Here is a 25,284-nt window from a genome sequence, read left to right on the forward strand (position 1 = left end):
ACGTAGCAGACCGGTTTGCTCACATTCTTGGCGACATCAACAGAAGCAATTCGCCTGGGCAGGACTCACAGGGTGGGTAGCTGGGGCCAAGGAAATGCTCGCCCGTTAGACATTGTGACCTGTGTTCACAACTTTGCTCTAAAGGAATGGATCCTAAAAAAGGCTTGAGCATCACCAACAAATCTGTTACAGGATCTTGTCACACTTACTCTTCAAAAAAAGGGAGTTCCGACCAGACACAACCTTCCTCCGTGACAAGAAGGTGGCCTACTCATGGGGCCACCCATTCATGTTGCTATTTCGATGGCAAGGCCAGCTTTGCAAGCTCCGCTCCTTATCCAAGGCATTTGAGCTGCTTCAGATGGAACTCCAAGAGTAGCCCCGACTGAATACGCAACTCAACAGACAAAGAAAAGACGGCTAGTGGGGATGGCAAAGGGTCCTTATCCGCCGGGGAGGATCTGGTCCTGATACGGAGACTATGGCATCTGAAAGGAAGGCTCTTCCGGATAAATTGGCGGAAGACACTACATCCAATGATCTTGCCTGAGATGACATAGCATGGCCAGAGAGGTGGGTGATGGTGGGGAGGCGGGGATTGGGAGACTAAGCGGATGACCAAAGACTTGGCCAGAATCCCGCACAGAGACCTTACCACTGGTAGAGAGATGGTCTACACTTTGCCATATCCAACCTAGGGACTATGGTCATTCCTTGTTACTGTAATGGGGGTCAGTTTACGCGTGCCTGTTAGATAGCCAGAATCTACGTATTATTCCCGACCTAGAACGCGATAAGTCATATGGATGTTCGAGGGGGGGGCGGGCAGGCGGAGGGAAACTCATAAGCAAGAACCAGGGGCGCTCTTGGCACCTACCATGACATTGTTAACAAAGAATGTGAGGGTATTGACCCACAATGTCACAGGCTTGAATAATCCAGTCAAGAGGAAGGCAATACTTTTTTTTATCTAGATCACTCTCTGGTGGATGCATGCCTTTTACAAGAGACACACCTGCGGCGTAGAGATTGGAGTAGATTCAGGTCCCGAGCCTTTCCACAGCAGTTCTTCTCCTCCCAGACACACAAGTCGGCGGGAGTGGCATTGCTGTTTTCACGCTCCTTCTGGGGAAAATTGGGGATACAGGTGGCGGAGATCAGAGGTTGCCTCCTGGGGTACTGTATACACTATGGCTCACATTCCATACTTACAGGTTCTATCTACGCCCTGAGAGGCACGAGCATTTTCAACAGGAATCAATAGGAGAAATTATGGCCTCACAGGATAGATGATGGAGACTTACACTTGGTGTTCCACAACATGGATCGCTCGACCCAGTGGCAGGGAGCAGCAGGGGCGATTAGTGCAGGGGGTGCTCCTTGGTTGCAGGAATTGGGTCTGTGGCGGGGTTGGAATCTGGAATAGAGAGACTAACCTTTTATTCCCACGCACACAGATCTTATGCAAGGCTCAACTACTTCTTGAGCTCCAAAGGGGCACAGGATGCATTGCACTCAGTGGAAATCGAACCCCGTGCCCTGTCTGACCACTCGGCGGTCCTGCTGGACTTTTTCCCCTCCCACCCCAAAATCAGGAACCCTAAGTGTGGCGACTACAGGAAACACAACTTCGCAGCCCAGAAGTCGTCCAACAGGTAGAGAAGGGATTAGGGACTACCTGGAAGTTATCGAAATTCCCACAACGCAGCAAGTGATAGTATGGGACCCCCTGAGGGCAGTAATCAGAAGGGTACTGATCGCTATATCAGCGGCAGATAATAAAGTCAGGTGAGACAAACGGGCACAACTCCAACAACAAGTCTGGTAACGCAAACGCATCCACCGCTGCACCGGAGCTCCCAGGGTATGGAGGCAGCTAGAGTCGGTCAGGAAGCAACTAGCTGGCTTAGACCACGCCGGACACTCAATCCTACGCCTTAAAGCATGCATTCTACCTGGGAGGGAATAAGTGCGGGAGAATACTAGCAAACAAACACAAAGGGAATCATCAGGCCAACATCATGGAGGCTCTAACAACAGAAACAGGAGAGGTAATAGAAGAAGAAATAGGCGGTGGCTATTTACTCGGCACAATATCTCCCTCCCGTCGATCTCGGACTTCCTGAAAAGAGCTAAAGTGACCAGCTTGACAGCGGAACAAGCGGCAGGCGTTGACAACCCTATTAGAATCGAGGAGACCATAACCCCAATCTCTAGATTAAGGCCCTATAAGTCTCCTGGCCCTGATGGCTTCCCGGCTGTCTTTTATTAAACTTTCTGCAGCTTAGTGGCCCCTCTCCTCACCAAGGTATTTAACACAACTAGGAGCTCAGCGACGCTCCCTCCATCAATGATAGAGGCCTTCATCATGATAATAGCGAAACCGGGCAAGGACAAGCGACTATGCGGGTCCTATCGACCTATTTCGCTCTTAAATGTGGATGTGAAACTATTCACAGGGATCCTGGTCACTCTTATGCCTGGATTGGTCGCTCCAGACGAGTCTGGATTTATCCCCAATAGGCAATGTTCAGATAACACCAAGCGCCTTCTCCATCTTGTAGACCAGGCATCCCGTTCCCAGCGAGTACTGATGCTTTTTAGGTCCCGGCCTGATCCAGCGCATGCGCTGGTCTACCGAGACATTTAGTAGCTGCTTTGAAAGGTGCTACTTTGAAAGGTGCTACTTTCCTGGCGACCAGCTTACTATCACGCGCATAAGCACGCGCGTGACGTGCACAGCTGCCATCGTGCACAGCTGCCATTTGGCTTTTTTTAATGCGTGTGTGAAGGCCCTCCCTTACCACACGCGCCTCGCTTCAATGCCCGCGTCAATCTGCTGGCCTTCATGTCTGTCCTTCTTTCTCTCACACTCGGCGCCGGCACTTTGCCCTTCCCCCTCCCCCACCACAGAGCACGTATTGTTATACGAGCGCATCTGTTATGTTATGTTATTTTAGTTTTATATAGCGCAAATTACCACTGGTCTCTAAGCGCTTAAAGAAGGAGCAGGGCCCTGCATGACTGCTGGACGGAGGATTAAACAGATGTCAGTGTTTCTCTGAACAGGTGGGTTTTTAACAACTTTCTAAAGGGGAGCAGGGCTGATTCCCTGCGCAAGGACTCGGGTAGGTCGTTCCAGATCCGTGGCAGGAAGACCGAGAACGCTCTGCCTCCTTTGGTCTTGAGATTGTATCTAGAGGAGGCTAGTTTACATGCCTCTGTGGAGCGCAGAGCCCGTCCTGGCACGTACTTTTGTATTTTGGCGCATCTCCATAAGGGGCTTTATGGGGTATGCACAAGCTCTTAAAGTGCACCTGCTGTTCAATAGGCAGCCAGTGCAATTTATGCAGTAAGGGGGTAGCTCTCGTACGCCTAGGGAGGCTGAAAATTAATCTGGCTGCGTCATTTTGCACCACCTGCAGCTTCCTCAATAGCCTCTGTGAGATACCTAAGTAGACGGTATTCCCATAGTCTAGCCGGGAAATAACTAGCTGATACAATTGACTGTAGGGCCAAAGTGGAGAGGAGTGGAGCAAGTTTCCACAGTTGCCTAAGTAGGCCCATACAGTTACCCACCACTGCTGATACCTGGCTAGACGTTGATAGGTCGGAATCGATCTTCAAGCCCAAGCTTTTTACTACTGGTGCTGGGGTCGGCACCACCCCTAATTCAGAGGGCCAGAACAGTTCACACCAAGGGCTATTTTGGGCTGGAACAATGAGCACCTTGGTTTTTTCTGGGTTAATTTTTAACGAATTGGCTGCCATCCAGTTAACCATAAACCTGAGGAGGTTTCTCACTGATTCTTGTACCTGGCTGGTATGTTCAAGACGAACCAAGAGTTGGGTGTCGTCAGCGTAGTTAAAGACCTGGCACTCCCTGCCTGTGAGTGCCTCTACCAAGGGCTGCAGGTAGATGTTGAATAGGAGTGGAGACAAGGCAGAGCCCTGTGGGACTCCACAGGTCAGGGAGCCCAAGGTCGACATCTGGTCACCTATTTGAACTCTTTGGGTGCGGTTGGTTATAGGACTTGTGCCCTGTGTACAAATGTATAGCTCACGACATAACACTTGTAGGTTAATAGAGCGGCTTCACAAGGGTAATGGATCTTCTAAGATTAAGAAATGTAAGATTCCTGTCTTCGTCTCTTCATCATAGCACGCAGTGCAGCTCTGATGTCTCTGCCAAACCAGTAATTCTGCTATTACCTCTCCCTCTTTCCCTTTCTATCTCCCTTTCTCTGGCCCTCTAGCTAGCTTTTCTCTTGCTTTGAACCGCCGCATCAGTGAAGCACACTGAAAGGACATTAATTTTACTGTGCCCAAGATCACACGTTTTGGCTTGCGGGAAAGCTGACATTATGCAGCAGCTTTTGTGGTTAAAGCCAGAAGTGTTGTCACTTGCACACGCGCGTTGGAAGCCCTTCACATTTAACCACCCCTTTAGTCCTATTTAGATCGATAAAATGTACATGTTTGATCTGGGTAACAGGAACACCTAATATTTATGGCAAGACAAAGGCCATAAAAATTGTAGTATTCAAGTGTTGAGTAAAAAGTCAACTTATTATAGTGACCTTCAGCCGAACTGCCCCGAAGCAAGTCTCTTTTAGCATGTAATAGTAATTTGCAGATGGTCGGCAATGGGGATGATTTACCCGAAGCCAGAAAATGATTACAGCCTTCGAGTTACAAATTTGGGAACTCTTCCTTCAGTACAATCAATATCACCAACTTCCTCAATGTTCATATGTGTGCTAACAAATTGTTAATTTGAACCGTCGCTGACACACCAGGCTGTAAATTTATATTACACTACACAAGGCTTGAACGTATTCTTACAGACCTGCATCAAAAGCGCGGCACAAACTACGATGCTTTACCAATCACCCTGCCTCTCGACTTATAGACCATAACACCAAGGGCACAAGTCCTAAAACAAGCATTTGCAATGCAATAGGTCTCACATTTACGTGAGTTTGAGCTATTGGCATTGTAAACGACAATGCCTTTTATTTATGTTTTGGTTTTTAAAACCTAAATAAAACGCATTGTCGTTTACAATGCCAATAGCTGAAACTTGTGTAAATGTGAAACCTTTTGCATTGCAAATGCTTGTTTCTATAGACACGGAGTAAGCTTTCTACAGGGTGCAAGGGCCTTACCTGGCAGTGGTACTAAGACATTTTGGATTGGGGGACAGGTTCTGCTTGTGGGTGTTGAGTTGGTACGAGAAACCACGAGCCTCGGTTAGAGTCAATGGTAGAAATTCAGAGAGCTCCCCAATCCGACATGGCACGCAACAGGAATGTCCCCTTTCCCCTCTCTTATTTGCGCTCTATATGGAGCCTTTCGCGCTGAGAGTACAGGATGATCCAGAAGTGAGGGGCATATGCTTTGGGGGTTAAGAGCACCTTATTACACTAAATGCGGACAACAACATTGTCTCTCGATAATCCCTGGGAGACAGTCCTGAGCTTTCTAAGAGAGGTCGAGAGGTTCTGAGCGGTTTCAGGCTTCCGAATTAATATCGCCAAATCACAGGTGCTGAGTTAACGGTCTTGCAGGCTACGAAGGAACATCCTACGCGGGCTCCTTCAATTGGTCGGAGTACTAACATCTCATACTTGGGTATCCAACTGGCCCGACCATCCAAGAGTTCTCGACTCTTAATTACCAAGCGCTAGTGGACATGGTGAAGTCTGATTTAGCTCGCTGACAACCATATACGCTGTTGTGGCTAGGACGAGTGGCGGCATTAAAGAGGACAGCCCTCCCTAGAACTCTCTACAGATTCCTGACTTTGCTTCTCTGGCCCCTACCGGGAACGCTCCAATCTCTACAGAGATCTTTTCAGACCTTTGCTTAGGCAAATCGGCGCCCCGCATGCAATGCAATCTGAGTTGGCGAACTTCAAGGGAGGGAAGCCTGGGCGTTCCATCCATCCTGTGTTATTTCCAAACCGCAGTCAGGTATCTGGTGGTGTGGTCTTGCCCAGAAACCTCCCTGTGGAAGATCCCCTTTTTGAAAAGATCTAACCGCCTACCTCTCGGCGATTACTGCGCCCATGCTTAGGGTATGGGATGCGATGGGAGCGAAGAGGGGCCTCACATTGTTCCCTTCCCCGCTCACTTGGTTACCGGACAATTTGGACTTCTCTCCGGGATTGAATCGCAACGCGTTCAGTGTCTGGCAGAAGTTGGAGGGCAGATCAATAGGTCATTTCCTTGATGAAGAGGGTCCTATCCCATTGATATGCTGAGAGCAGACTATGCAGTCCCTCAGGCGGAGAGATTCCGCTATACACAAAGTAAACACTGGTTGACGGGGTCAAAAGTGAGGGAAGCTGCACAGCGACACTAGACCAACTTCAAGAAGTGGCTTCTCGGTAAGGAGTCTGACAAACAACTAGTTTCTGATCTATATAAAATACTGATGGGCCCGGAGCTAGAGCCAATATCTTCTGCCCAGCTGCAGTGGGAACGAGAATTGGGGCGACAACTAACACAGAAGGATTGGAGTGACATATATTATAGGACAAGATACACAGCTCCCAATACATCCAGCACAGAGGCAGCGGTGAAGATCACTTCCAATTGGTACTTGACCCCTGTCTGCCTGCACAAAATCAAACTAGAATGTGGAGGCAAATGTTGGAGATGTAGGGACTCTCCTGAGACTCTGGTTCATATCCTCAGGGAATGCTCCAGACTAGCACATTTCTGGAAAGAGTTCCCGTCAGACATGATACACATTTTAACACCCAGCTTCCCATATTCTCCTCCTATGTTGTACTAGGTCTTCCCAACCTGCTAACATACCCACTCAAATCCAGGAGAGGCAGACACATTACCCTGTCCCTAAGGGCGGCGCACCAATCAATATTAGCCTTATCGGGTACAGATAGAGTCCCGACTAGATTGTCCTGGATAAATCGTATCTTGACACTTAAACCAGAAGGAGACACATTCCGGGAGATCTGGCTCCCATTCATAATACTTCTATCACAAGAATTGATTGAGCATACTCGCCCTAGATATCTCAAACTACTACGCTTGCCGGAGCCACCCCCACATTCCTGCTGAGACTAACTTTGTGAAAGCCATAGACCGCAATCCTAGTGTATAATATTAGCTTAACTGGCACCTGAGGTGGGAGGGTGAGGGTGGGGGTTGAAGGGGAGTTTCATGTTATAAGTTGCACAATAGCTGATAATGGCTAAATGTTAACGCCGTTTCAGCGGATGACGACTTCATTTTCATGCTTACCTGGCAACAATAAAAACAAATTTAAACATAAAAGTTTCCTCCAAAGCTATGCACTACCTGAGGGTTACCCTACCAGCTACCTATCAGAGTGGATCCCTGCCAACATCCCTTAGCTCCTGATGGACATGAACTTGAAATGTAGAGGTTCAGAAACCAGTAAGTTTCATGGTTAGGTCAGAAAGCGGCAATCAAAATGACCTTGGTTCCTAGACTCCTGTGCGCCTTCCAGGCTTTAACCTTACACATACTACGCTCCACAATAGAGAACTTAACCCACTCCTTTATGAACTTTGTCTGGCAGGGTAAGACTAACAAACTATCCAAAAAACACTTTGGTGGCTCCATGAGAGGAGGGTGGGACTGGGCTTCCCACATGTTTTTCACTAAATGCAGTCGCTCAACTGTGAATAATAGGGAAATTGTCTAAACTGGAATCCTGCAAACACTGACTCCATATTGACAGGGCTATGGGGCATGCATTATAGGATGCAATTTGAATGCACCGCAAGCATAGGCCTAAAAACGCATACTGTAGTCAAATCACTGGCACACTGCTGAATGCATAGGACACAGTGGTAGCATCGACACACCATAACCTTCCCATCCACCCTTGGCCCCCATACTGGACAATCCATATTTCATACCAGCACAAGGGTTGAGCCCTCACCTGCACTGAAAGGATGGGGACTGTAGAATTGTATCAGACATTTTTCTGAAGGGGGAAATTAGATCCTTTTTGGACTGTAAAAGATGTTGATAAAAACAAAGAAAAAGTCTTACGGAGAAAGAATGCTTTTGATACTAACGAATATGACATTGGGTCCTTCACCCACAATTAAAGGTGGCAACCCAACTGCTGACAAAGGGCAACAAACTCCTCATGTCATACTGGGGGACTAAGGGGAGAGCTTCTGCCTTGTACAGATATCTAAACACAACTTTAAAGCCTAACCCCTGGTCTTAAATGCACACATGGACAAGAGAACTCCAACACCTCATCAGCACACAGAGATGGGAAAAACTGGAAGGATATTTATAAGTATTCCCAATTGGCTCGTCAGAGGAAATCAGCTATCAAAATACAGACAGGCTGGTAACGTGCACCAGACAAACTCCACAAATTGTTCCGACAAACCACAACTAAACTGTGTTGGAGGGGGTGCAGAATGGTGGGGAATCCACTCCATGTTTGGTGAAGTTGCCCAAAGTTACAATACTTCTGAAAATAAGTATTATCCACAATTACAGACATTATGGGAGTCACAGCGCCAGCTGAGCCCTTGGTGACAGTACTAGGCCGACACACACAATGCCAGCAATGAGGTGTTCTGAAAGTATACCACTTACTGCTAATTGTGAGGATGCCCATTGCCAAATATTGGAAACAGACAACTCCTCCTGGATAGCACACATAGTGTTGGCATACATGAGACACGATGGCAACTGAGAACATTATAGGATGCATAGATAAGGACAGGAGCAAACGTATGACCACTTGGCAGCCAGTACTTTTATATATGGTTGATACACAAGGTGCGAGGATATGTCCTCCAAGACTACAACCACAGAATTTATTCAGCTAGATCTCAAGAGAGGACTCCACCTCATACCCGATGAAGTAAGTTGTCGGGCTTTGTACAACTATGATTCTGTAGACCCTTAGTATTCTTAATATGTAATCCTACTTGGGCAACTATAAAATGATTGATGTATACTGGGGAGGAGGGGTTGTCACATTAAGATAGGAATGTTTTTCTTTTTTCGTTTGTCTGTTTGTAAGCACTCAATGGAAAATTGTACTTTACTGTCAGGAAATTAATAAATTACAGTTGGAAACAATTAAGAACAAGCATTTGCAATGCAATAGGTCTCGCATTTACTAGAGTTTGAGCTATTGGCATTGTAGATTAAAATGTCTTTTATTAATGTGTTGTTTTTTAAAATAAATAAATAAAAGGCATTCTCATTTACAATGCCAATAGCATAAACTCTCGTAAATGCGAGACCTATTGCATTGTTAGAGTGAGAGGCTGGGCTAGAGAAACACACATACAGTGTAATGAGTGCCCAAGACATAATGGTAGGTCTAGACTTAGTCACTGAGCCATACTGTCCGAGTTTTCCTCACCCAGTCCAGCTGGTTGTGGGGGTGGGGGTGGTTTTGGGCGTGAGAGGGGAAAGAAGAGAACACTGCAGAACTCTGTGCCAGAGATAGGTGCCGCTGATCTGTGAAAAAAAGCAGCCAGAGGCAGCGGCACGCAATTTATTTTATAGGTGCAGACACATACATAGAATAGTACATGGATGAAAAAGACAGAATGATAACGTAAAGATAGGCAATGGAAAAGAAAAGTAGGAGAAAGAAGTACAGACAGAGGAAACAAACACCCTCTCTCCCCCAAGCTCTATAAATAGGGAGTACCCAATATCGTAGCGTCGACATACTTCAGTGCGCGTGATTAGCAGGGAGGAGAGTCGGAGAAAGCGATTTCTCCTCTAGAGGTTCCCTGGCCAGTACATCATGCTCGGCTAGCCCGAAGAGAAACGTATTCCGTGACATTGCACGGCTCTCACTTTTGAACACGGGGGCAGCGGCGCATCACAGGGCTTGCAGACCTCCTCCCCGCTCATTTCCACCAGGCTTCTGGGTGCCTCCCACATTCCTACCGGCGCCTCCCATTCAGAGAACTCCGGTGGAAGTGGATCTGGGAGTGAAAGGTGCGCACCCCAACCTATGTTTACGGATCCCGGGGGCTGTGGGCGTGGAGAGCGCAGCCTTTGGGAGAGCTTCTGCAGCTGAAGAACCTGAGCCCGAGGAGGCGGGCGGCGGGGCCTGACGCGCGCCGAGGATCCCCCTCCCCCCGATCCAGAGGAAAGCCGAGAGGAGAGAGGGAAGGAAGGAGGGAGAGCGCGAGGCGAGAGCCACGCACGCCACCAGAGCCTTGCTCGCCGCCCGGACATGTTTAGGAACTTGGGTCGCTGGTTCGCCTCCTCGCTCCTCTCCGGCCGGAGCCCTCGCTCTCATCCAGGCGCTGCCTGCTCGCAGCGGTCTCCCTAACATGTGTGGCGCCGCTTCGCGGGGCTGGAGGAGCTCAGCTTGGGGTGCGCTGGAAGAAGCCCGAGGGGGGGCTTGTTGGCTACAGGCGGCGGCTGTCTGTCCGGAGGGAGGCTCTGAGCAGGGCCGCACTGCATCCAGCTGGCCTGGTGAGTTGGTGCAACTTTACCGATCTTTGTGGGGTACTTTGTTGCAGAAAGTTGACCGTGCATTAGTTCCATTTTATTGTGTTGAAGAATACCGTGGGAATTCGAGTGGAGAATTCTTTTTTTGGGGGGTGGGGGGGAGTGTGGGGGCTTGTTTGGTAAGTAAATATCGCGAAATAGTAAAGTAAAAAAACAAAAACGAGGGCGCCGATGCGGTGAGTGGGGTGGGGGGGCCCGTGACACCCAATCACCGTGGGGGGGGGGGGGGGGGGCAGCGTGTGTGTGTGTGCGTGCGCCTGTGTGTGTGTGTGTGTGCGTGCATGCAGAGGGGTGGAGGCTGGCTGTGTCTGTGCGCCGTTGATGCGAGCGAGGGGCTGGGAGTTCGTCTGCGCAAGCGCGGCTCAGACGCGCGCTCCCGCGGTCAAAACTGAGACAGCAAAAGCGCGCGTCTGAGCCGTGTTCACATTCCCAAATACGGATCACAATAGTTGTCGAAGCACTGCAATCAATGCTTACGCATTGAATGCAGGTCGTGCTTCGACCTAAAAATGCATGCAATGAGAAAGCTTTTAATAAAGCCCACTGTGAAGTAGTTACATTACCTACTGATAAAAGCAACTTGAAAAAAAAGAGTACAATCTTGCGCAATTTAAAAATAGTAGAACTAGAGCAATTAAACAGGACCAATTGGATTTAGGCCACAGTCGTTGTACAAAGTTATGCTGTAAATGACTCCTATTGAAACAGGAGAATAGCCATTCATAATAATGTTGTGAGTACAAGTGAGCACCCAAAGTCGATTCACTAACAAAAGCACACCTAGTATGAAGGATCGGTAAGCCTAAACGAAAAAGAAAAATAACTGTACCTTGTACTCCCAAAGATTCTGGGGAGGTTTAACTCCAAGTGTTTTGACACGTTCCAATTCCATTAGGATGGCTTTTCGGTGACTGTTGTTCTCAATACTATATGGCACCTTCAAAAACTCTTCCTCTGCTAAAGTTAAAAGAAGTCTAAAAACACAAAATATATTAGTTACACTACAGTAACTAATTGCTTTCCACAAATCTCAGAAAATCAATTTCCAATCCAATGTTTATTCTGTCATTATGGCATTTTGGCTTCTTTATCATGTTACTCATGTAAAAGAGGTATTTATAAGAAACCCTGGGTAAAGGAAATTGACAAACTCAATGTGAGCAAAGAAAGACTAATCCACCACTGACAGTCAGTGAAACATATCCAGCTTTTCATAGGCAGACATGAGATGGATAAGATGTGCGTGTTAACTACAAGACACTTACCCCATGGGCTCTTTCATATCACTTATTTGTTGAGGCTAAACTACTTGTGGTAGGGCCAAAATGTATTTTTAAAAAGCAGTTAAACAGCTATCCTAAAACTATTAATGGTTGCATGTGCCCATCTGTCATCTGATGGGGAGGTATTTTCAGTGTTTGGAATACAAAAGCTCAACCTACAGTGTGCTATCTCAAAGGAATCCTTTAACGGAGGACCTCTAGAGATCACAAAGTAGGACTGTGGTGTAAAGCTCTACTCATGCCATAAGATCATTTTGACTTGAGACTTTATTTATGAAACAGCTTTGCCTTCTATTTTCTGTTTTACGGATTTGTCTCGGCACCAGGGCCGCTATGGGGTACCAGTGTGCCATACAAATTTATGAATCAATGAATTCTTAAACTCTTAATCTCTTCAGGATGTTGTGAGTATCATACAATTTAATAACAGACATCAATATATTATAATTCTGGGGATAGCTCCTTATTCTGACAGTATCTCCTTTTGAGAGCCTAAAGATAATCACATGCTTTGTGAAATTCAAGTCTGTCTTATTTACCCTTGTTTAAATATAATCATAGTCACATACACACCCCTCTATGCTCAGATCATAATTTGAAAATAAAGAGTTGTCAAAGGATGTCTTTTAAAAGCTATTTCCCAATTCTCTTCTTTGTGGGTACATGGATGCATATAGCTGTACTTTATCCTTACATCTTTATATTAAAGGTGTCTGTCCAAAGTTACTGTTTTCCCAAAAATGTGCAGTCTATAAATCCAACTTAAACCGGCTTCCTAAAGGTTTTGCAGACTACATGTTATGTAAGGACAAATATTGTTGCAGTGAAGTGAAAAGTGGTGTAGAGTCTGCATTTCTCATAACAACAACTTTGTCAAATTTACTATTAATTTTAGAATGTAACAGATGATAGAAGTACCACCCCCCCAAAAAAATGCAACAATCTTGTTTGTCAACATACATACAGATGATTTCAGAGTCAGATCTACAGTCCAAAAATCCATCACACTGTCATAATGACATGTAACTGTTTTGCTCAAAGTACCCTGTGCTGCAAGATCAAGTAAGTGTCTTTGCAATCCTACTTGGGGGTTCATCTGCTATTATATGTCCTTATTTGATCTATGGGCATGGATCCCTGATCTTCCCTTACTGAAGTTGCTCTTGTTCCAGTATAAGACATTCATACTGTTTTTCCTATACCACCACTATATCATCACTGCCTACTTTGACAGTGTTCATTGGCTGAGCAACCAATATTGCAGTAAATGAACAAGCCATCGTCTTTCCAGTATCAATGTTGTGTAAGACAACAGCTTTTCATACGGTTAGCGTGTGCAGTGACGGACTGGTCATTTATAAGCTACATGACAATGGTACAGCCAAATATACTTCATGAGACATCAATTGTTTGTAAAGTGTTCAGGCCCATTGTAATCACAAAGTCATTTGTCCTATGGGTAAAACATTAGAGCATTTGAGGTGTTCATCGGAAAAGCTTTATTATGAAGAAATGTAATCTACAAGAGTGTCGGACAAAGTATTTTACAGCACTGAGTTTTCAATGGGCGCTGTGGCTCTTAGCACTAAGCTGACTTCTCTCGCTTATGCTTGGACCTTCTAGAGCATTTCTATCACAACAGAGATTACATGCTTTATCATTTCTGAGGGAGCATGAAGGCTAAGAATGGCGCTCATTTAAAGTGAATGAAATGAAGTAAGAGTCTCTAGCAGAGTAGAGACCTTTTGAACATCTCTCACAGGGTGGTTACGCACACAGTTTAGAGGACGAGACCTTGATCATGCTTGCCAATAGTTAGGAATTGTACACCAGTATTTCCAACGTGCATCTGGGCTCAATGAAGGGCAATGGGAAACTTGACAACAAAAAGAAAGATTAATGCAAAAAAGGGACATAAACAGATAATGCCTAAAAACTTTCCAAAAACCGGCATACGTGATCAAAAGGAAGGTTTACAGTTATTAGCTGAAATAGTAACAATTACTTAACTGCAGACAAGCATGTTCAAAAGCAGCGCACAATTTATCACAAACGTTCTTCCATCAAAATAGTTTGTAGAAATGAGACCATTGGAGTACAGTACTCATATATTTTCGATGTCGGTAAGGCGACTAAAATCTTTTTGAAGTCCAATATGCTTCAATTCTTTATACTGGTAATTGAAAATCTTTTAGTACGTATAGCAGGGGCATGATGCCCAAGAAGAATGTGAAAGTGGTGATAACAATTTTTTAGGACATTGTTCACCTGCAGAATTGTTGACAAGCTGAAGTCCGGAGCAACACGGCCAGGAGCCTCACAGGACTCTCAGAACCACAAAGAAGCACCTCGATCTTGGAGGAAATAACAGACTGTTCTGGCGCATTCAGTTTTTGATTTGCTTAGTAAGCCAAAATCTATTCACAATCAGTTAGTTTATTAGAAAGACACATACAACATGCTGGCAAGGGATATACTGAATACACGTGGCCATAAAATATAAATCAGGAGGCAAGAAAAATAATTCAAATATTCAATGATCAGTATAAAAAGAAATGCAAATTCTTCATAGTTATTTCTCCATATGAAAATGTTTTCAGTGTACTCAACTGCCAAATATTTCGACTTGAGTGCATTTTATAGCCTGTTAACATTAAAGTTCAACTAAAATCAAGATAATTTTTAACAAGTGCAATATTCACGTCACCCCGGATCAATTTAATCAGTGTGTATGAAACACATCCATTGTTTAATTTGGAGCATTCTTTCTATGCATTTTGTATGCCCATAAGTTGTGTTTTAAACACAGAAACTAGCAGATCGCTGTGGGTAGAATGAATATTATTGTACTTTTTAAAATCCATATTAAATTTGGTTAGTGAAGGCATGATCCGACCAAAATCGGGGCGACATTTCAACAAGACTTAGTTTAGATGTAGGAGTAAGTGAGGAGCGGATGTAACTGCCTTAGCTAGAGTTTACCATCTGTTAGGCAGCATTGTTGTTCCACTCATCACAAATTCCTGGTCATAGGGATGTGGGTGATCATCCACCCAGATGTTCAAGTCACCCCGGAGGAAAAAGCACTTGGACATCACCATCGTAAAAAACTCAGCTGAATTTGTTAACTGATGTGTGGAAGACCACTACCTAGATGAACAAGCATTTACAATGCAATGGTCTCTGCATTGTTAAAGTTAGAGCTATTGGCATTGCTCATGACATTATTTTTATTTATGTTTTTGTTTTTAAAACATATAAATAAATGGCATTGTCATTTACAATGCCAATAGCTTAATCTCTCGCAAATGCGAGACCTATTGCATTTGCACCCACACACAGAGCCACCCACACAAAGCCACCCACACACACATACAGAGCCACCCACACAGAGCATCCCACACACACACACAGAGCCACCCACACAGAGCCACACACACACATACACACAGAGAGCCACACACACACACACAGAGCCACACACACACACAGAGCCACACACACACACAGCCACACACACACACAGAGCCACACACACACACACATAGAGCCACACACACAGAGACACACACACACACACAGAGCCACACACACACACACACACACACAGAGCCACACACAGAGCCACACACACACAGAGCCACACACACACACAGAGCCACACACACACACAAAGTCACACACACACAGAGCCACACACACACACAGAGCCACACACACACACACACACACACACACAGAGCCACACACACACACACACACACACACACACACACAAAGAGCCACACACACAGAGCCACACACACACACAGAGCCACACACACACACACACACACACACACACACACACACACACACACACACACACACACACACACACACACAGAGAGCCACACACATACAGAGAGCTACACACACACACACACACACACACAATCGAGCACAAGCAGGGAACAGAGGCAAGAAAAACACGAGCACAGCCAGGGAACAGAGGCAAGAAAAACACGAGCACAGCCAGGGAAACTGTCAAGACCCGACCAATCAACGTCGACTGGATGTCTTAAAGGACAGAACGAATAAAAGGAGTACCTCTTTTATTCCTAAATAACTATGACTCGGTCCAAGCATCGTGTAAGGGCATTCATATGACAGGGTCTGCGACAGCGTGCTCAGACTAGCGCCTGAGACTGATAAAAAGAGCTGAGAAGCAGGTGCCTCCCCCATGGCTGCGCACAGGCCATTAACAGAGCGGAGCTGCGCCTGCATTTTCGGCTTGAGAAGCTCGCGCTAAGTGTAGCTGGAAGCCAGGGGGACCGGCTGGCACCAGTGGGCAGGGCGCCCCCTGTCTGCCGCTTAGAGAGCTTGCCATGGGCTCTGGTAAAAAGGAGCGCGTGACTTCAGCTGGCACAAACAGGCTGATGCCTCTCGGGAGCACGGGCTGTCCCTGCACACCCGCTGCCTGATTGCCTCGAGTAGTAAATCTCGCCCATTGGATAAGAGTCCTGAACTCATCTCAGTTGTCTCAGACACTGCCATGTACTATGCGCCGCCCCATGAGGGCAGGCGGGCGGAGGGGCTAGGAGGGCGGAGGGGCCAGGCTGTTCCTTCGTAAACCAGGGCGCGCACGCCCTACACATGCACGCGAGAGACATGTCTTCTTGTGGGGGCTGAATCTTCTTTCAATCTGGAGCGAGGCCAGGTGAAAGCAAGGACGTCGAACCACCAAAACGTCACAGGGTGTCAGAAGTTGCACTTGGCCACCTTTTGGCCCACTGCAGACACCAGCGGTTTAACACCTACCATTCAGGAGCCTCCTATTTTACTTATCTTTTTGTTCCTGCCAATGCCTTTATGAGCCAAGACCCGGAGTAGCAGCAATGGCAGTGCCAGACGTAGCAAAGTGCGAGCCATGTGCAGCAGCGATCGCTAATGTGGTCGACGTCAACTCTCTGAAACTGTAAATAGGAAAGAACGACACCTGTTCCCTCTGACACTGATGTAGCTTAAAGTCTTGTAGGTGCAGACACGCGCATGCGCGAGCAATGGACAGGGTGCCACCTAGGGGCGTGCCACGAGGCCCCTTGCAGCTCAAACCCTCTGATAGCTCTGATGCTTGGGAGCCTCGCAGGCGTCCAGTCATGAGCTGCACAATGGTACATCCTGTTGTGGACAGAGCTGGCCTGGTGTTGCAGGGGTGGGAGAGCGGCCTGTGTGAGCAGAGCGGGCCGGCGGTACAGCAGGCCTGTGTGGGAGGCCGGCAGCGCGGCCGCGTGGTTGCTAGGCTCCAGCTAGGCCTCTCTGGCTGGTGCTAACACAGGATCAATAGGTGTGTGTGCGTGATTGCACGGGGGAAGAAAACAGCATGCTCCCCGGAGACACCCTCTACCAAAGCACTGCTGGTGGCAGCGGAGCCGGGGCACGGCAGGGGAGCACTTCCGGCAGCCCTGCCGAGGCCAGACAAAGGAACTCTGCTGCGAAAACACACAAGTGTCCATGGCTGGTCGATAGCGCCGGGGCAGCTCTGCCGAGGAAGCGAGCCCCTCCAGCCAGGCACCCACCCGAGAGTAGAGTGTGACACAGAGAAGACCCTACAGCCGTCCTGAACAATGCCCTGCCAGGCATGGACCCAGAAAACTACTGAGGGAGGGGGAGGCACGGTGAGACAGCACATCTTCGCTCCTCGGGGAGGGCTGACAAGGGGCTCCAGCTCTGATCGGCACGGGCTGGGGCAGCCAGGGTAGGGAAGAGGGAGGGCACCGAGGGGTGGGGAGGAGCACAGAAGGGGCAGGGAGAGAGACAGAGGGAAAGAGAAGGCCATTTGCATTTAAGCCCGTCCTTTTCAGACTGGACGGGGCTTAAAGGGACAGACAGAGCTCTTCTCCAATGGCTGGCCGCCGTTTAGGAAGCCAGCCAATGGAGAAGAGCTGGCTCGTTTACCTCCCTACTAGAAGACATAATTTCTCGCCACCGAGACTGCGCAAGCGCAACTTACACAGGCCGAGACCTAAAAAGGAGGCAGGGATGCATTTCACATGGCTCAGCCTAAATAAATTGACACTTTGTATTCAAGAAACAGATGCTAGCAGAAAATCTTTCACAAGCATTTATTGAAGGAAAAGGTAATTGAGACATCGTTAACCAATAGGCTGCTATTTAAAGTACAGGCAAAGAAAATTGGCACATGTATTGAAGAGCCTCACAGTACCCCTGTATCCCATCATGCCCCACAGGAGACAATTAGGTCAGGTCATCTAAAGAATGTGTTAAGAGCTGTAACCATTTCTGTCTGGGGAGGTGGGAGGGTTGCTTAGGACTTCGATGACGATTCCCCTGGAAGAGAACTAAGATTACAGGCAATCAATTTCTCCTTCTCTACCAGGGGATCCTCATCAATAGTCATAAGCATTGAATAGAAGAGCAAGCCCATTCCACAAGAAGCGGACGTGAAATACCAACAGCTCCAACAACTACCTGAAAAGATTCGGCAAAGAAGCCTGCCCAACTTGAGTATCAGCTTAAGAATCTGAATCTAGACAACAGTGACTAGAGAAAGTATGTACAGATCTCCATGTAGCGACTTTACATAGCTCAGAAATAGGAACAGTTAATAAAAGGGCTGCAGTAGCATCCTTTCCTCAAGTGCTTTGGGTCTGTAGGCCTCCTAGGTAAAGCCTTAGATGCTTAACAAATTTGGTGTGTGGGAGGGCAGGGCAGATATACAGACGTGGAGGCTGAATGTATTGTCGAACAGGTGATACTTTGTCAGTAGTCACATTTTTCTGTTTGGTAACAGGGTTGTAAGTCTCTTACTCTGGGTTGGTCTTTTCTCTCTCAGGATGGATGGATATAGACGCCTGTTCTGGTCTTCCTTCTTCAGGTGGGATGGAGAGGAGTTGTGGATCTGGCTCGTCAGTTGTGCTAGCTTCACCCGGAGGCTCGCCAAAAGGAGGGAAAGGGAGCCTGTCAGTTTACTGTGACACAGGTACTTACCAGTCACCTACACCCGGTGGTGCCTAAGGAGGTAATGGACTGTGACTGGGTAAGATTTAGCCCAAAAGAAATGGGGTTTGGAGAAAGAAAATAACTAGGGAAATTATCGGGTTGTCAGGGCTTAGGGTGAGGACTGAGGGGGTCAAGGTCAAGATAGTGGTGACTAGACTGATTAGTGATTTACAACAGCAATGCCCTTGTGCTCCCCCTGCTTCAAATTAGCCCTTGTTCCCCTCTCCACCCACCTACCGCAGCAGTACCAACCCACTCTCCCCAGAACCAGTGTCACTCACCGGCTCCGCCACAACTCTCCTGAGTTGCGGCCGCTCTTCAGCTTTCTCCGGTGGATGCCACCACTCTTCCGTCCAGTGGTCGTCGTTCTCCTCCGCCTCTTCCCTGCTTTGGTCTTTGTCCTCACTCCCTGCGCTCTGCTCTGTGTCTTGGTCCTCACTCTCGGCTTCCTGCTCCGGGTCTCGGTCCTCGCTCTCGGCGTCCTGCTCCACACTTCGCTGCTCTTCCGCGTTTGACTCCTCCCCCAGCTCCTTTCTCCCGCAGGTCAAAGGTGCCTACTCCTGTGTTTGTCCCGTTTTTACCAGTGCAGCCGTAGCGTTTCCGGGGTCAGCTCCTCCCACCTCCGACTCTGGGCCTCGCTGTGGGGAGACAGGGAAGACGGGTGGGTCTTTTCCTTGGTTAAGGTATTGCCTGTCTCTGCCCACATAGTTCCGTCCTCTACATGCGGGGAATTCTGGTCGAGGTAGTCCCAAGTATTTCAGTCGCCTGAAGGTCACCCTCTTACATTCCCTTCCCCTTGCTGTCTTACTACTAGGGGCTTTCCCTTTCGGATATCTTGATAAGAAGTCCACATTCCCTTGATCTGCTCCCTTTCGATGTTGTGTTCGGAATCTGTAGGGCTGTGGAGCCAAAAACCACCTCAATACTCTGTCGTCGTTTCCTTTATTGCGTGCCAACCATTCTAAAGGTGCGTGATCAGTATATAGAGTAAATTCCCTTCCTTCTAGGTAGTACCTTAGTGTTTCTATAGCCCATTTGATGGCCAAAGCCTCTTTCTCTATTACAGCGTAGTACTGCTCCCTCGGGAATAGCTTCCGGCTGATTTACAAGATAGGTCTCTCCTCACCCTGTCTCGTTACTTGGGATAACACCGCTCCTATTCCTTGGTCCGACGCATCTGTCTGTAGGACAAAAGGGAGTGAATAGTCAGGACTGGCTAATACCGTGTCCGATGTGAGGGATCTCTTAAGGGATTCAAAGGCTCGTAAGATCTCTTGGGTGGGATGTTCTAATTGTGCCTCTGTATTTGTTGTTTTCTGCAATAGATTCGTGAGGGGGGCTGCTGTTTGAGAAAAGTTAGGAATAAATCTTCGGTAATAACCGAGTAATCCTAAGAAGGCTCGGAGATCTTTCTTGGTTTTTGGCAATGGTAATTGGGAGATGGCCGATAATTTGGAATCCTGTTGTCGTATCACTCTTCCTAATAAATAGCCTAAATATTTGACGGTTTGGTCCCAGTTATCGCTATAGATGACTGTCATCTATGTACGCGCCGGCATACTTCTCATGGGGCCGTAAAATAAAATTCATGGCCCTCTGGAAAGTAGCCGGGGCTCTATGCAAATCAAAGGGCGACACTTTGAATTGGTACAACCCGTCTGGAGTGGAGAATGCAGTTTTTTCTTTATCTTGTGGACGCAGAGGTATTTGCCAATCCTCTTTACAAAGGTCCAGGGTGCTAATGTATTTGGCTCTCCCTATTTTCTCCACCATTTCGTCCACTCTTGGGAGGGGATATGTGTCGAACTCTGAGATTTTATTTACTTCTCGAAAGTCAATGCAAAAACGCACCGAGCCATCCGGCTTCGGTACGAGGACTATAGGCGAGTTCCACTCGCTGATGGATGGCTCTATAACATCCATCTGTAACATCTTCCGCACCTCTTCTCACGTATAGTAAGGGGGCATGCCTCCGGTATTCGATAAGGTCGAAGGAGTACCCGTTTACCAGGAGCGGTTTTAATGGCATTTTCTACCAGGGATGTTCTCTCTGGGGTCAAGGAAAAAACGTCGCTAAGGGGTAGAAGAACGTCTGTTAGTATGTTTTTATGAGTGAGAGAAAGAGCAGAGTCCATGCACTGCTCAAACAAAGGAACCTCTGTTCCTGTATTCGCAACAAGGGTCGGTACGGGCCCTCCCATTTTTTCAACAAATTAATGTGATAAATTTGTGAGGTGCCTCGAACCGTATCCAATTCGATGCGATACGTAACAGGTGTTACCTTTTCTGTTACTATGTATGGACCCTGCCACTGAAACTCAAACTTAAAAGGGATGCCGGTATAAGCTAGTTTAGCGGAGTCACCAGGCATGACGGCAGGACCCGATTTCACGTCGTATCTCACATAGACAAGGTAAGACCATAGGGGACTCGTATTAGAGCAAGCCCATAACGCCAATAATTGCAAGTGCGTATTTAAAGTGAAACTAATGGGAGGATATAACGTTTTATGCCCTCAGTAAATACTGCAAAAGACTTAGAAAAATCTTTCTGGAAACCGGCATAAGCACAGACGCCAAAAGTAAAAGCCCATAATGAGATCGGTGTAAGCATCCGTAGTGGAGCCATCTAGCCTGACTGCAGGACCTAGTCGCACAATGTTGTTCGCCATTATATAAGGTAAGACTTAAGGCGAGCCCCTATGGAGTAAGTTGAAAGCGTATTAAAAGATGAGTACCCTATTGTAGTGAAATTAATGGGAGGAATTAATTTTTATGTCCACAGCAGACATTATAAATTTTTAAGAGGAACCTAACGGAAGCCAGTCTTGGTACATACGTCAAGGCAACTATATAGGAGTAAGGACCCCACATGGAGCGCTGTTATTGCATCCCCTAAGGTATGGAAAGGCTCACAGTCAAAAACTTAGAATTAGAATGTATTTAATAAAAAGAATAGTTGGCAAACATCGTCAGTTTGATCACAAATGTGCCTTTACCCTCTATTGTAGACCGAGCACCGTTGAACTCGAGAGAGGCAACCGAATAGTGACTGTAGATTATCGGTGAAGCCCCACAAGACATCATTGGAGAATGAAAGATATCTAGAACTAAGGTATATCGCTATCCAGTGTTGTGCCTATAATAACTAGAACTTTTAAATAACAATAGACCACTAACACGGGTATTTATATCATCTTTCCATAGACAACCCTCTAATAAACCTGACAGATAAGAGAATACAAAATCCTATTGAATTAGGAACGGAATGTCACAGCGCCCAAGTCGTTAATTCAGGTACTAACTTGTAGCACAACACTATGTGGCTTGGGTAATTTACATACCAGGCATTTAGAGGGTGATGAATATAAAATTCTTTCCAACAGGCATAGTTAAAATAGAATAGCGTGAAATTCGAATCTCGCTCCATTGTGATTGCAATTACAGCCTGAGAATCCATCCCCAGAAGACAGGTATAGTACATCTTACCTTAATGTTACCATGAAGTAAGCCTCTTAGTATTAGTAATTATTATTTAAGAATCATAAAATCTAGACTTCCCAGGTACGCTCTTCTTACCTTGTTGCTCATCATAATCAGATGGTTACATAATTTTTCGCCTGCTCTACCCAGCTGTCCAATTTTTACATAATTTCCTTTCACTCTTTTTCATATAACCAACAAAATTTCTAGGTCCACCAGCCCGCATACCAACTAAATTCTCAGCTCCCATCTGCAAGCATTAAAAATATGTAAGACCATTGGAATTTAAATAACTGTTGTAAATAGTGTATATACATGAAATTGTGGTTTTAAGGATTAACAGATGAGAAAATAGTAAAAGTTTTGTTTCTGTATGTATAGTTTTAGAGATGGTTAGACACTAATGTATGAAGTTTAATCCAGCCCAGCAAGTTAAGACCCCTGATCAGTAGGACACCATTAGACGTCATAAGTGACATATAGTTAAAAATGAGAAAGTATATGTTAGACGTTGTTTGTATTCTGAAAGTTCATATTCGAATCACTAAACCAATATTTTTCATAATTGTATAATGAAGTTCATGCGGTATTCAAAAATACAGATTTCCTGAGGAAGGCCACAAGCCGAAACGCGTTGGAAGGGAATAGATACTGTATTTACAAACTCAAATTTAGAAATTGCTAATTGATGTATATCCATATATAAATTGTTATCTTCTTTGAATTGTTCTTTTAACAAAATTGAATTGTAATTTTTATGATATAAATGTGTGATTGTTAAACAGTGATGAAATGAAAATATATCAACGCACTTTTTTGTACAGAGGAAAAAAGGATAAAAAAATTAGAGGAAGAAAAATAATAAAAATATAAATAAACCAATAAAAAATTCAAATTATGCTATTTTGGTGTAAGTTAATCTACCAAACAGAAACGTCTAGCTTACTTTAGAGCTCCTGCGCACAAAACCCGGTGTGCATGGTCAAGTTTTCAAATAGTGTTTTACCTTGCCAGGGTTTATCCTTTTAGGCAGGGGCCCCGATTTTTCTAAATACTTATTCTCACGGCAGGTCTGTGAGGGGTTAAATATAGATACATCAGCATAAATACTTTGACATTTGTCAAAAGATTGAATTATATCATACTGAATCCTCCTACTCACAGGTGAGGTCTTGCTGGCAGGGTTGTGATTATTACTTAGCATTTGTTTTTAATATTATATCTCATCTTTTTAGTTAGCAATAAGCAAAGAATCGGAAAATGGCCAAACTTCCCTCGTTTGGTTTCACAGATGAACAATATGCTAATATGGTGGGAAGCTCAGTCTCTTTTGGAGAATCCACTACGACAGACCAAGATAAAAATAAGGATGTTAACATACTATTAGGACTAAGAAAAAAACTAAAGAGAATTGAACAGCATGGCCAGTTCATGCTTCAATATTTGAAGGCCGGAGTCATACCACAAGGTTTAAGAGTAAGAAATATCCCAGGATTATTTACACACATCAAAGAGTTCCTGGAGCGTTGGTCTTTAATATCTAACCGATGCTCCAGGGACTATATGATGTTAATAGTTGAAACATCAAAGGGTATCCTAGAAGAATTGGCTAAGGAAATCTCGGAATTAGAAGATAAGATCAGAACATCTGGTATAGTGGAAGATGTAAAAAAGACACTAGAAGAAATAGAAAAAGATCTCAATTCCTATACAGACTACCTTATAAAAAGAAAAACGGATAAATTACAGAAAGACATAAAGTTTTTTAAAAAAGAGACAACATACCCTTATCTCTCTGATAACTATTATACTAGTAATGAAGATGCAGCAGACAACTGGGATAATAGGTCCAATAAATATGGAAAAAAGGTGAATACGTTCTCTGAATCTTCTGGGTCAGATAGTGAGGGAGCACAATACGATGGAGGCTACCAACGAGGCAGACCGAATTTAAGATACCAAGGCAGACGTCCTTTTTTAGGACAGCGCCCATCGAGACGCACCAATTGGAGGCCACAAAACCAACATCGGTTCCAAGGCCCCCCACCACAGGATTATCAGTACCCACAACATCAACAGATGGGTTACGACCAATACCTAGAGACAAGAAACAACCGGTATTGGAGGAATTAAACCAGTTACCCATATTTAACTTGACTACACATACCCTATCCTCAGATACCATCTCAGTTTTATCAAAAGGCTTATCATTCGCCCCACATTCAGGTTTGAATAAGTTTGACCTGTTCAGAGATTTGCAGACCTTCTTAAGAAAAATACGGTTGAAATTCTTCTTTCAAAATAAAGAAGAAAGAATTGAGGAAATTAATCTCTCAGGATTAAAACCTCAATCAATATTCACCCCTACTCTTGAACAGGTACCCCCTCAAGTGGCAATATTTGAACAGGTGATGAATGAAAAATTCACCAACATCACCAGATATGTATCTAAAACTCCGTATAACTTAACAAGTGAGGAATACATAGCCATGAAGGAGATTAAAGAAAATGATGGTATCACTGTAAAAACATGTGACAAAGGAGGAGGGATTGTGGTGTATGAAACGACACAATATGTGTCAAAAATGGAAGAGATGTTACATGATACTCGATTTTATGCTCCCTTAACTAAAGACCCTACCACACAGACTAGAAATAAAATCAGAAAGTTAACAAATAAGGCACTTAAAGATGGAGAAATATGTAAAACAGAATGCGAATACCTAAATGTGGCGAATCCTAAACTTGCCAGTATTTATGGCATCCCAAAGATACATAAAAATACTGAAGATCCTCCACTGAGACCAATTGTGACAACTATTGGCTCAGTAACAGAGCCATTGGCAAAATACATAGACGCGATTTTGTGTCCACATGTTGCCAATATCCCGGGTCATGTACAAGATACGAGACAAATCATAAACCTTGTGGAAAATATAGAGTTCTGTAACACATCCCAAATTTTAGTTACAATGGATATTGAGGCATTGTATAGTAACATCCCAA

At 45.5% G+C, this 25,284-nt stretch overlaps 1 protein-coding gene across 3 annotated transcripts in view; it reads right to left on the reverse strand.

Moving 5' to 3' along the window:
- BFAR (bifunctional apoptosis regulator) overlaps positions 1 to 25,284 on the reverse strand; it is a 330,143-nt gene that overhangs the window by 142,104 nt on the left and 162,755 nt on the right. For all 3 annotated transcript variants that reach the window (XM_078663091.1, XM_078663089.1, XM_078663090.1), the window contains exon 6: positions 11,341 to 11,485. In XM_078663091.1, the coding sequence (XP_078519217.1) occupies positions 11,341 to 11,485 (145 nt within the window). The remainder of the gene's footprint in view (positions 1 to 11,340; positions 11,486 to 25,284) is intronic.

Source organism: Lissotriton helveticus, chromosome 10, assembly GCF_964261635.1.
Source record: "Lissotriton helveticus chromosome 10, aLisHel1.1, whole genome shotgun sequence".
NCBI classification, from domain to species: Eukaryota; Metazoa; Chordata; class Amphibia; order Caudata; family Salamandridae; genus Lissotriton; species Lissotriton helveticus.